This window comes from Cervus canadensis, chromosome 24 (assembly GCF_019320065.1).
Source record: "Cervus canadensis isolate Bull #8, Minnesota chromosome 24, ASM1932006v1, whole genome shotgun sequence".
NCBI classification, from domain to species: domain Eukaryota; kingdom Metazoa; phylum Chordata; class Mammalia; order Artiodactyla; family Cervidae; genus Cervus; species Cervus canadensis.
In genome coordinates this window covers 38,137,111-38,148,800 of record NC_057409.1, presented here as the reverse complement: position 1 = coordinate 38,148,800, position 11,690 = coordinate 38,137,111, and the positions used below count along the sequence as shown (strand labels likewise).

General features: G+C 46.0%; 1 protein-coding gene across 1 annotated transcript in view; it reads right to left on the bottom strand.

Annotated features, from left to right (window-relative positions):
• Window positions 1–3,853: 3,853 nt before the first annotated feature.
• Window positions 3,854–11,690, bottom strand: part of PLEKHM3 (pleckstrin homology domain containing M3) — a 203,934-nt gene continuing 196,097 nt past the window's right edge. Inside the window, exon 8 of the mRNA XM_043444821.1 lies at window positions 3,854–10,078. Within this exon, the coding sequence (XP_043300756.1) occupies window positions 9,901–10,078 (178 nt within the window). The 3' untranslated portion in view covers window positions 3,854–9,900. The remainder of the gene's footprint in view (window positions 10,079–11,690) is intronic.

The window sequence follows — 11,690 nt, the reverse complement described above, 5'->3', positions numbered from 1 at the left end:
GATTTGGGATTGAGCAGCAGATGATAACAAGAAATTATTACTACTTTTGTTCAGTGTGTAATGGCATTGTGACTCAGTAGAAGAAAAATAAACATCTTTTGTAGACGTGTGCTAAAGCACATCAGTGTGAAATATCATTATGTCTGAGATTGGCTCTGTGATATTATCTCAAAAAAGGAAGAAGAAAAACAAGAGTAGGTGGAACAAACAAGGCAAACATCGAATAATTTTTATTTTTAAAAAAGTTTATTTTTACCTCCAGATATCCCCATGGTGGGCTGCATATGAGCTGACTATTGGGGTTCCAGGCGCACAGGTTTGGGACTGATTTGGGCAGAGCTAGTTCCCAGGACTTGCTGGTTGTTGGACCACATGTTGATTTTGACATACATTTCCCACAAGTATTGGCACTTGGCAAACTCCGTCAGTCAGTGCCAGGCCTCCCCTGTCCCCCTTCCCCTTGGTGTGGAATTGAACTTGCATGAGCAGGAAGTATTTCCTGAGATGTCTGTCATTAGACATCTCCTCTGGGCACTGGGGCTGCAGTGGCTGCTTCCTTGGTGGCCTCACTCCTGGGCAGCAGTGAGAAAGCCATCTGGGGAGCTTGACCCAGTTTAGAATTCACATTCACTTCCCTGCCTGTGCAATTGGAATTTATTTCCTCTGCAAAAGGCTTGAATCTCAGAGCAAAATACCTCCAGCTGGGCTTGAGTATGCGTGCAGTGATCCTAATGGAGAAAGATTCTGGTTTATTTTCCTAACAGCATGCACCTTGCGGTCTCCTTGGAACCCGGCGTTATTAAGAGTGTGCCATCACAATACAGCGCGGAAGCTAAGGCAATTTGGATGTCCTTGGGCCCCAAATTAATATGTGCTTTGTATAGTCTTGTAATCTGGAAGGTAATTTTCCATCATAACACAGTGAGAGATGTTCCTTTTATACATTTGAGATAATTTAGCTCAATGTTCATTTGAAAAAATGATGGTGCTAATAGCAGCTCTTCAGCTTCAGAACAACAGACCGTCCTAGGAGAGCACAGAAGCCATGGAAAGTGATTCTCATATCAGGCTGTCTGGAAGGGATTGGATAAAAGCTGGAGGAATTTCCCCCAGACCAACAGCTGCCTGAGATTGTATGGCAGGATCTGAAATACTGTATGAACCCATGAACTTGAACTGATTGGCTTAAAACCAATAGCTCTTAATGGAGGAATATGAGATAGAGTGAGGGGCGAGGTGGTTATTATGAATCTCCTGATTGTCCAGGTAAATTGTAAGTCATTGCACATAAATCAGAATTTCTGTATGCTCAGCTGTGGGAACAGTTTGTTCTTCCTGCTGGACCCTTCTGTCCAAGCTATGAAGGAATAGATGCAAACAAGGGAGGATAAATGAATCTGCTGTGTGGGTTTTGCCTTGGGCTTCCTGAGTATTATATACCAGGGGCCATTGTTCTCTTGGGGAAGGAATCCTCTACTCCAATCAGAATCCAATACATTAATAAAAATCAACTTTAAACACCCACCCCCAACCCGGCCCCACTCAAGTCAATAATGTAATTTTTAGGGATGCTGCTTAGAATGAGTCCCAAGTTCATTTCTACTTGCATCCCTGCCCTTGGGAAACACTGTCTTTCTACAACGATTCTCAGTAAAGTCTTTGCTGTGGAGGTTCCCTCTCCGGTAAGCACTGTGGGAATGGAGCATTGTACACGTGCTCCATCAGTGAGGAATATTTGTCATCATCAAAGTTACTGACTTCATAAAAGGAGGCGAGGGGAAGAACTGAGTTTCCATTCACCTGCAGCTGGCAGGAGAGCTTGAAGATCGTCAGTTCAGTAGATGCCTGGATTCAGAATGATTGTGGTTTCTTTAAGGTCTATAGTTTTTCCACAAAGCCAAGGCAAATGTAGACACGGCTCAGGTTTTTCTGAATCTCCCAGGCCTTTCTGGGCAAGAAGCACCTAGTGATTTTCCATTTAAACACCACTGTCTGGAGTGATAAGTTTCATGTTTGTCGGGTGGGCCTGACCTGGGAGCAGACTGTCACATGCATACATTCGAGGACAATTGCAGCATAATGAGGAGGAATGAAAAAATGAAAGGAAGGGTACAGGACTGTCTTTGTAGGCCAGCTTAGTCACCTGTGGCCATGACTTCTATTCACCCGGCTGTCTGGCAATGGTATAGACTGGATAAATAGACACTAACCGCACCCCGGAAGAAAATGAAGGGGGTATAAAGTTCAGGTTTTATGAAAACAATGGCAATCTATGAGCAGCAGGTTCCAAAGTACTGTATCTGTTCGGTGTCTGCTGGGAGGAAGGGAGACAACAGCTGTGAGCTGGAGGGCAACTAAGACTGCTCAGTCCCTCTACATACCTTTGACATCCTTCCCACTGTGGACTACCAATATCCCAAGCATTTGGCTATTTCAGGGAAACTTGTTTCATTCAGTCTAGTGGGTTTTAACTTTCAAGACGCACAGGGATCACCCAGGGAACTTTCAAAAAAATACAAATACTCAGGCCCCATCCAGAAAGATTCAGATTCAGTGGTCTGTGCTGGGATCCTGAGTTTTGCTTGTATTTTTGTGTGACTTCTGTGGGAACCACCAATTAAAGTCATCATCTAGTGGCTTCATCAAAGGACAGGACTGGAAATGATTCAGGGAGATTCCGATCACATCTCCTGAGGGTGGGGAGAGAGGAACAGAATGGTGTCTCTTTCCACCCTCTGGAAATGACTCGTGATAATGCGAAAACTCCCTGCAGTTATCCAGTCACTCAGGTTTGCTGCCACTGGGGGAAGGCTAACCCGTCCTGTAAATCACAGGAATCGGGGCTCTGGCTGCACTGTGTCTAGTTTGGTTCAGTGAAACATTAACTTGTTTCTTTTTATTGTGGATTGTGGCAGGTTGCTTGTGAAGATGAGGTCCAGTTGTTCCTTGGACGGAATGGGCATGAGCTCGTCGCTTTCCTGGGGGTGGAGGAGGGGCAGCTGAGCATGAACTTGTTTAGGTGTGTCCTAGAGAGTGAGGCTCAGAGTCCACCTGTGGTAAATGTTTAACCAGAAGCACCTTTTCTGGTCTCTTCAATGTTTTTGAGTAGGTGAATTTCAATGGTGCTTTTGAAAGGTTCCGAGTGAATAGTCGTGCCCATGGTCTTTTTCGGGGCTGTGAGGGCCAGCCCTGGGGAAGGTCGTGTAGGTATTTTCCATCACCTCTCGGCTCCCAGAGGGCTGCTGTCCTCACAGAGAGAAGTCCTCTCTACTTTCGCTCTTTGCTTTCAAAGCATGGTCTTCATGGTCTTCAGGAATGACCAGTGGCCTTGTCTAATGGCCCACCATCTGGCACTTGCTCCTCTAATTTGGAGAGTGCAGTGGTGATGAAAGCTTGGGAAAGAGCTGGGAGAGATGCTCTGTGTGGGAGCTGGGGCAGGTCTGTCTCAGGTCAGAAAGAAATCATGGTCTGTTTTGGCAAATGAGGCCTAGACCACCACATTTGCAACTTTTTCAAAGTTTCACTATATTTTTCATAAGCATAGGGAGGGCTGATGAGAATATTGAGGTTGAAGAAATTAGGAAAAAAATGAAGTCTATAAGATTAACATTAAGAGCTATTTTATATATCTATTTATCTGAATCATTTTGATGTACACCTGAAACTGACATTGTAAACCAACTACAGTTAAAAAAAAAAAAAGTAAAAATCTTAAGAACTATTTTAAGATCCCAGTAGCTCACTTTCAATAAAGTTTAAATCTTGACTTTGAATTAACGTTCAGCGCTCATCTTGGGCTTTCACCACCCCTGCAAAAACTGCATTTGAATGGAGTTGTTATGAGAAGAGAAAGTACTTTCTGCATTGTTTATTGAGAGAGAGATAACTTTATACATCAGGAACTGGTGCACTTAAATTATATGACAGATGACCATAAAAACTAGGGGTCTTGTCCACAATACAGTTTCTTTTTTTTATTATTACAGTTATTGATATTTTTAAAAATGATGTAAACAAAACTATGGACAACTTATACCCAAACAAAAGGTGATAAAATCCAGAAAACAGAAACAATACATATATAAGTTACAGTAGATATTACAAATAGCTCAACACAGAGTGACAGAGTAATAGCCCAAGCCCCAAGTTTTAGACAGTTCTGTATAGCATGAACAGAAATAAGGGAAAATGACATCTATCTGACCCAGGAGCGTTAAGAACAAGTTGTGCAAAGACTTCCGCACCCCACGTTCGATACTCTTCATTTGCAACCTACACATTTCCTCTCCTTTCACTATTCTCTAAAGACAGATTTTTTTTTTTTTTTTCCTCCTTGAATGTTCTAGGATAGGCTATTCACAATAGGATCCTGAGAGGTGACCAAAATCAGAACCTAAGCCTCTGGTGGTGAAAGCCTAATGTAATAGTTTGGTGGACTGCCCACACCATGTAGAAATGCCTTCACCACAATCCATCCAAGAGGCCTCTCACTTCCCACTTGAGAGACAGGTGGCAAAATACAAGAAACCCTTTATATACTAAAGGAAAAGAAAATCCTTGTGTGTAGTTTTTTTCACCTGAAAAAGGCTAAGTTCACTGACTTTACAGATTCGAATCTGAATAACCAGTCTCATTTCTCTACCCATTGGCCTTGGTGACATCATGACATTCCCCTGAGTTTGGTTCATGAAAAGCAAGCAAGCAAACAAAAGGAGTAATTTGAGAAACAGCATAAAACAGATTCAAAACATTATGTGGTCGTCTCTTTTGTGATTCCTGGTTAAGTGTCAATGGCGCCAAGGAGTGTTTCCACTAGTCTGCTCTGACAGTGTGTTTCCAGCAGGAACCCTCGTACTCATGAGGTTAAGGCACCAGTTTAAATGAAGGTGAAAGGTCTGACATGTGCATGGAATATGTGGGCTCCAAGCGTGCCTGTGTTGAGAGCAGCCAGCAGGGAAGAAGCAAGGTGATCCATACTGAGGCAAAGGACCCTGCAGGCTTCAAGTGGGTCTGCTAGGCTAGACTAGAAGCATGAGGCAGTACTGTAAGGCACTCCTACGGGGAAAAAGACATGAATACGATGGTCAGTGTGAGGAGCCACAAGCCCCAGAGGTCCACCAGCCAGTTTACCAGGCCTGAGTCTGGGCTCAGGACTGCGGCAAGGAAGGTCAAGGGAAGGGAAGACAGGCTGGTCTGCAGCTCAGCAGCCTAGGAGGGTATCTTACTGTGCAAAGAGTTGCCGTAGCCCCTGAATCTTCTACCTGGGTAACAACTGGCTTCACTGCAGACCTTCCTAAGATGGCATCTCTCTCTACAGGGAAAATCCAAACAAATCAGCAGCTGTCTTTTCACTCGGGGTTAACAGTGCCTTCCATCACCTTGGAGGCCACTGCAGGAGGAAGGGGCTCTATCGCATGATCCCTCGGAGCCCATTTAAAATAAAAGCCCTGACGGCTGTGGGTGTGCTTGAGACGGTGTTCCACACTTTTCTTCTGACTTTTGTCAAGGACTTCTGACAGTGGCTTGGGGTACTGGTACTTCACTGTTGAGAAACACTGTCCCCCATGATAGAAATCACATTTGTCTGTTTAGATGAGCTGAGCAGGGCTTGTTCACCTGTCACTGGGTTCAAGTAGTGAAGTAGGGCAGTGAGTTCTACTAGACTGAGGATTGGAAGAACGGTGCAGAGGACACAACACTCGGAGCTGTCGTTAATGCCCAGGTGTTGGCAAGGACCAGGGAAAGGAAAACAGAGAGTGGTTCCAACGACTCGGTTCAGGCCAACGAGGGCACGTTCACTTCTTTCAGTTTTGCCCCAACTCTCTACTTTTCTCACATTATCTTAGAGGAAGAAAAGTAGTGAGGCAGGAAACTCAAGCAATAAGGGGGCGGAGGGAACCGCACTTCTCTCTCTTTACCGGGAGAAGTAAAAAAAATAAAAAGGAAAATCACCTTGTGTTGACTCCAGGCAGTATTAGAATTAGGACCTGAAGACTTCCTTCACAGTCTAGTTACTTCAGTCAAGAACAGCCGGTCAGTGGAGGTGAGGAACACTGCCCCCACACATCAACAGCAGCATTGACTTAACCCTAAATTAGGAGCCGAATGGATCTTGGCTTCCTCAGATCATGCCTCTCTTTGCAGAAAGTGCTCAGTGCAGCTTCACGCAAATCCTACCCTGATACAGTGATTTATGTGTGGCCCTTTCTGGCTCATGGGTAGAGACAAAGCCACAGGTCTGGAAGTCATGCCTTTTCGAGAAGGCATGGGAAGAAGCTATCCAGTGTCGGTGTGCAGGGCGTACAGATGCAGAGACAAAAACAGGCCGGACCCCGTGCAAGGGGACTCACTCCAGCCTAGCAGAGGTGGCCGACAGCAGCCACACCGCTGTGAACAGCTTGGCTCTCCACGCAGCTGGAAGGAAGCCAGGCACAGTCCCTCAGCGGGGGTCTGAAGGACACTGCTGGGTTGGCTGGAAACCACAAATCCCAAGTCCTCGCAATATTCCCTTCTTGGTGGAGGCCTAGTCTGGAAGAATCCAAAAGTGATTGCCTTCTCAGCTCATCAAATATTAAAGCTCCTGGAGAGACTACTCTTAAGCACAATGATCATGAAGACGACCATAATACAGTCCCCTGAAAAGGCAATGAGGCAAAGGGGAAGACGGGAGTTTTACGTGGTTTTCACATACAGAGCTTTCAACTTGGAGAAAGAGCCGCCCTGGAAAGAATACGACTCCCATCCCAGTTGACTGCTTTTTAAGTACTTTGCGGCCTTCCTGCCGTGGTGCAAACTGAGGTCTATTTTGGGAACTGGCTTTTCTACTGCAGGGTGAGATGCCAGCATTTCACCAGGCTTGCACTGTCCCACAGTTGAGTTTCTGGCACGGTGAGGAGGGATTTCCTCAAGTGATACACCAGGGAAGGGGCCTTTCAAGAGAAAAGAAGTTCCCCGGAGTCGGCTGCCAGCTCTAGGAGATTAATGGGCCATTTTCTCCTGGGCTTTATGTACGAGATATTTAATATGGGATGAAAAATGGACCATGAGGGAAAGCAGGTATTAGCTTAGGTCTTAAGGAGGTGGTAATCCACAGATCTGCTTTCGTTTCGCCAGTTTCTAAGCAGTGGAACAATTACCTACAGTGCACCAAGTAATTTGTTAGGGTCGAAAACAGTAAGGGCGTTCAGGTGTGCGCTAAGGCATCCTGGGTTGAAAACAGCAATTTTGAATTTTCGTGGCAGACCCAACTGCTAAGCCGGCTCTGCCCTGTCCGTTCAGGTTTGGGGGTTGGTGGCTGAGTGTGTCATGCAGGCCTGCGGCTGGCACCAGCCAGGCTGTCGGGGCTTCACAAAGAGGAGGGAAACGGGCTGCTGGGGTATGCTTCCAGCTCTGGTAGCTGATGGTGAGAGCACATTTACTATTTTTTTTTCCCCTTTCGAAAATAAGCAACAAACGATGTGGGTGAAAAGGTCTCCTTAGAGGTTCACAAGGGACTGCCACGATTCTGCCGGGCCTCGAAACAACCTTGGTAAAAGCCAAGGCCTCGGGAGCATAGACCCAGGGTGTCACGCTGACTCTCAGTGGGTCTGACCCTGGGGCCTGTGAGACAGGACAGGAAATTCTGTACATGCAGCCAACATGCTGGAAGGGGGGAGGTGGCCCTGTCCTCCGGGTCTCCAACTGCAGTGTGCTGGGGATGGCCCTGCTGACAGTCGGAGTCACAGATGCATTAATTACAGCAAAGGCAGAGGTAAGCTACAGGGACAGGGAGCTGGGGGCGGAGGGAGAAGGCACTTTGCCATTGGAGCACGTCTGTTTTATAATAAGCAGGTCTGTAATTCTCTTGTGAAAGATCACGTTTTGCTATCTTCTCTGAGGCTGGAATATATAAATACTGTGTTTCACGAAGGGGAAGAGTAAAGGGGAGACGACCAAATTTGTTTGCCTGTTGGCCAAGTGCTTGTTTGAGATCTTCCACCCTTTTCTTTTCTGTGTAACAGTTTCTATAGAGTGGGGTGGGGCGGGGAGAGGGAGTCAACTTGTTTTTCTAAGAGTAAAAGGCACCGTAAGGCGTCTCATGAATGGGGCCCCGGCCTTTTAATAAGTTTTCATGCCTTGGCTACAGCTACTGTATAATCAGAAGATAAATGCATGAGTGGTACTGAGCTATTAACGTTGAAATGTGTGGTCTGGGGCCAAAGGAATGGGTGTGGGTTGAGAGGTGAAATGCTCGTACCCAACAGTCTGCACAGAAGTGAGTCTGAAATGTCACATCTCCAAATGGACAGAAGCATCGTGAGCTAGGATCGGAGGGAGCCAGGTGTGGGGAAAGGAGCAGTGGGGTTAACCGTCCCCATGGGCTGTGCGAACACTGGTTCTCTAGGTCCTGCTAGGAGTGTAGCTACTAAACCATGGAGGCTTTGAAGGCATCTGCTCAGAGGAATGGTAAGAATCTTCTCATATAACCTACTGAGAATTGCTTAAATATAAGCTTAGTTTTTGGTTCTGGAAAGAGTTAAGGTCGAAAGAATGGGAGCCATACTTTCCGGTGCCAAGCTATCTGCCATTTTAGTCACCGTGGCCACTGCGCCAAAAGGATGATGCAGAGGAAGAATACCCCCCCGCCAAGTGCCTAAGCAACTCATTCTCACTTTTATTCCCTATTAGCTTAGCACTTGGCACCTCACTTCACGGTGGCAATGATGCATGTGTGTATATATATATTTAAATAATATTAGATTTAATTCCTTAATTATATTTGTCAGTCTGGTATTTTCTTCATAGTCTAAAGTTGGTACTGTGAAATTCCAAGGTGCTCTGATTTTTCAAAACAATTAAGAAAGTATGAAAGCAGACGTGGTGACATTGACAAATGAAAGGTCAGAGTGAAAGGGCAATGAAGAACAATAAAAATAAATAAAGTGTAATGAAGAGGTGGAAGCTACCCACACAGGATTCTGTGAAAAGAAAACTGCAGATCCTCTCTTGGAATGTGTGTACTCTACACCCGACCTCCTGGTCTACAAACTGATGTATCTGACAATCCTAAGCAATTTCCTCCAGTCAGCGCCATTAAAAAAAAAAAAATCATCCTGTCACCCATGGAACTCCTAAAAGACTACTCTTCAGAGCCATGTTTCAGCCTGGCAAATACGGTCACGTCTCTGGGCGGGTGTTGGGATTCGTACCAGCAAACAGATGGACAACATGTAGGTTACTGAGGTCTCTTGTCAGGAAAAATGCTTTCTGAGATTAACTTCAGAACAATTTATCTAGCTCCCCTGATAAATTAGGGACACATGCTTTCTGTCAGAGGGAGCTCACGCTCCTGATTTCCGAGCTGTTTAACTCAGCTTAGGGATCCCAGCCTTTGCGAAGACACGGAGGTGAGAGCCGGGACATGGACTCCTGGAAGGAGTCACTGCTGTGTTTTGAAGCTTTTCTTATGAAACTTGATGATGGGTGCTTGCCTCAGTTACCTCATCCTCTGTGAAGGCTAAAAATAAATAACACAAAAATAACTCAAAGCACTCTCCTGGAGAAAATGCTTTCTCCTATGTCCTGGGTAATAAATGGCTCCTGAGAGCCCCACAATGTCTGAACTATAAAGCCTTGTGTGTAAACCACGTTCGGCTTGGGGGCAAAGCAGCTGAAATTCATGGCTAAGTGTAATCCCGCTAATGGTAACTTTGTGAGCCACAAAACTCCATGGACCTTTAAGACAACGACTTATACTGAACAGGACGTATAGGTATGTGTGCATGTACATTTATAAATATATATATCTAGCTGAGGATGAGACGTTAACTTCTCCCGGAGGGGTCTAACTGTCTAGTTTGGAAGCCACTGGGGCTGACGGATTGTTGAGAGGTCACCGCCCGGCCTTGGACTCCTGATGAGTCAGGTGTTCTGGTAGGACAGCTCAAACATGTTGCAAGCCTCCTCCAGGCTCTCGTCCATGTTCAGCCTCCGCCAGAAAGACTTCTGCTTCATCTGCAGCTCTCGGCGGACACATCGCGGGCAGGGGACAGACTTCTCTTTGCATTCAGCGTGGAAAACAGCTCCACAGCTTTCACACCTGCAAGAGCCAACCACGGAGATGATGAGTAAGGTTGAAGTGAGCAGGGCAGGAGGCTGGAAGTCCAGACCTCTGCACAGCTCAGGTCACAGCCTTTTATTCCTGACCCCTCGAAGAGACGTGACTCATAGAAGTGGCTTCTTTCCTTTTCCAAAAGACTCAAGGTTGAATTTCATTTGAAAAACATGTGTTTTTTTGTTTTTGTTTGTTTTTTCTGATTAGAACTAGTTGGGGACAGGCTTATGTTCTCTGGGTGGAGGGGAGTCAGCAGTCAGTTAGCAGTTTTGTGATCATGGTTATGATGGACAGCTCTAGAAGCTCCATGTGTTAGCCTGACTGAGAAAGAAGTGGGGGCAGTGACTCTAGGGTGAAGTGACAGAAAATAAGAGTGGAGTGCCCTGCCGACTGAAAACACTCCCAACACCAGCGACAACCCCTGTGTCACAGCTGTGAAAATGTGGCCTTCACTTCCGCTCACAAGAGCCAAGTGGTTACCTTTATGTGACACTTTGGAAAGTGTCAAAATGGCATATTTTCAATTTCTGAATGATAGACTGTGGTCTGTTGCTCTTTTGAGTTTCGTTTTTTTTAAATTAGAAACTCCCTCAAACCTTTCTATATCTAGCTTCATAACACATGTGGGAACAGTAAAGCAAGCATGAGAGAGTGGGGGAGAGATCTTGTTTTTTAAGAAAAACAAAAAACACACAAATACTGTAATTTATAGAGAGGAGACATTCCAGGTGGATGATGTTGTTGGCTTGGTGGAAGCCTGTAGGAGTCTAAATGGCTTGTTTTTACTGCAAAGCCTTTAATAATGAGTAACTGACAAGCTTTCCTGGTGGCTTAGATGGTAAAGAATCTGCCTGCAGTGCAGGAGACCTGGGTTCAATCCCTGGGTCAGGAAGATCCCCTGGAGGAGGGCATGGCTACCCACTCCGGTATTCTTTCCTGGAGAATTCCATGGACAGAGGAGCCTGGCGGGCTACGGTCCATGAGGTTGCAAAGAGTCAGACATGACTGAGTAACACTTTTCTCACTTTCAACTGACAAGCACAACTATAACTGCTCCAGTGGGTGGCTTGCCAGTGAGGATTAAGTTCTCATCCTTCCTCACGTGAGTGACAGCCAACTAGGACCTCATCCCAGGAGCCCAGGGAACTGGGCCTGTGTGATTTTGCTTCACCGGCAGTGTCCACGCAGGTTCAGCAGGTTTAAGGATGGCTGTGACGGAGCCAGCCCTCAGGGCTCAGTCTTATGCCTCCTACTTTTCTTTGAGTTTCAGACCTGGGTGTGGGATGGTCTCTGGAGCACCACTACCTGGCCTGCTATTGGCTCAGGATCCAGAAAGTTTGGTCAAAAGAAGATCTTCCCACCCACCCTGGTACCCAGGAGAGAAGGCAGGGACTTAGAGGGAGAGGCACTAGTGTGTGGGGAGGGGCTGCATCTACCAGCTTAAATCTGTATCTATCTTAAATCAGATAACTCTGTATCTACTGATTAAAAGACAGAAGCTTCACTGTACCCAGAAGTCTCTACCTCCAGCTCAGCTATCTGACCTAAATACTGCATAGCAGTGGTCAGTAGAGCGGGCAGGGTGAGATGGCCTGAT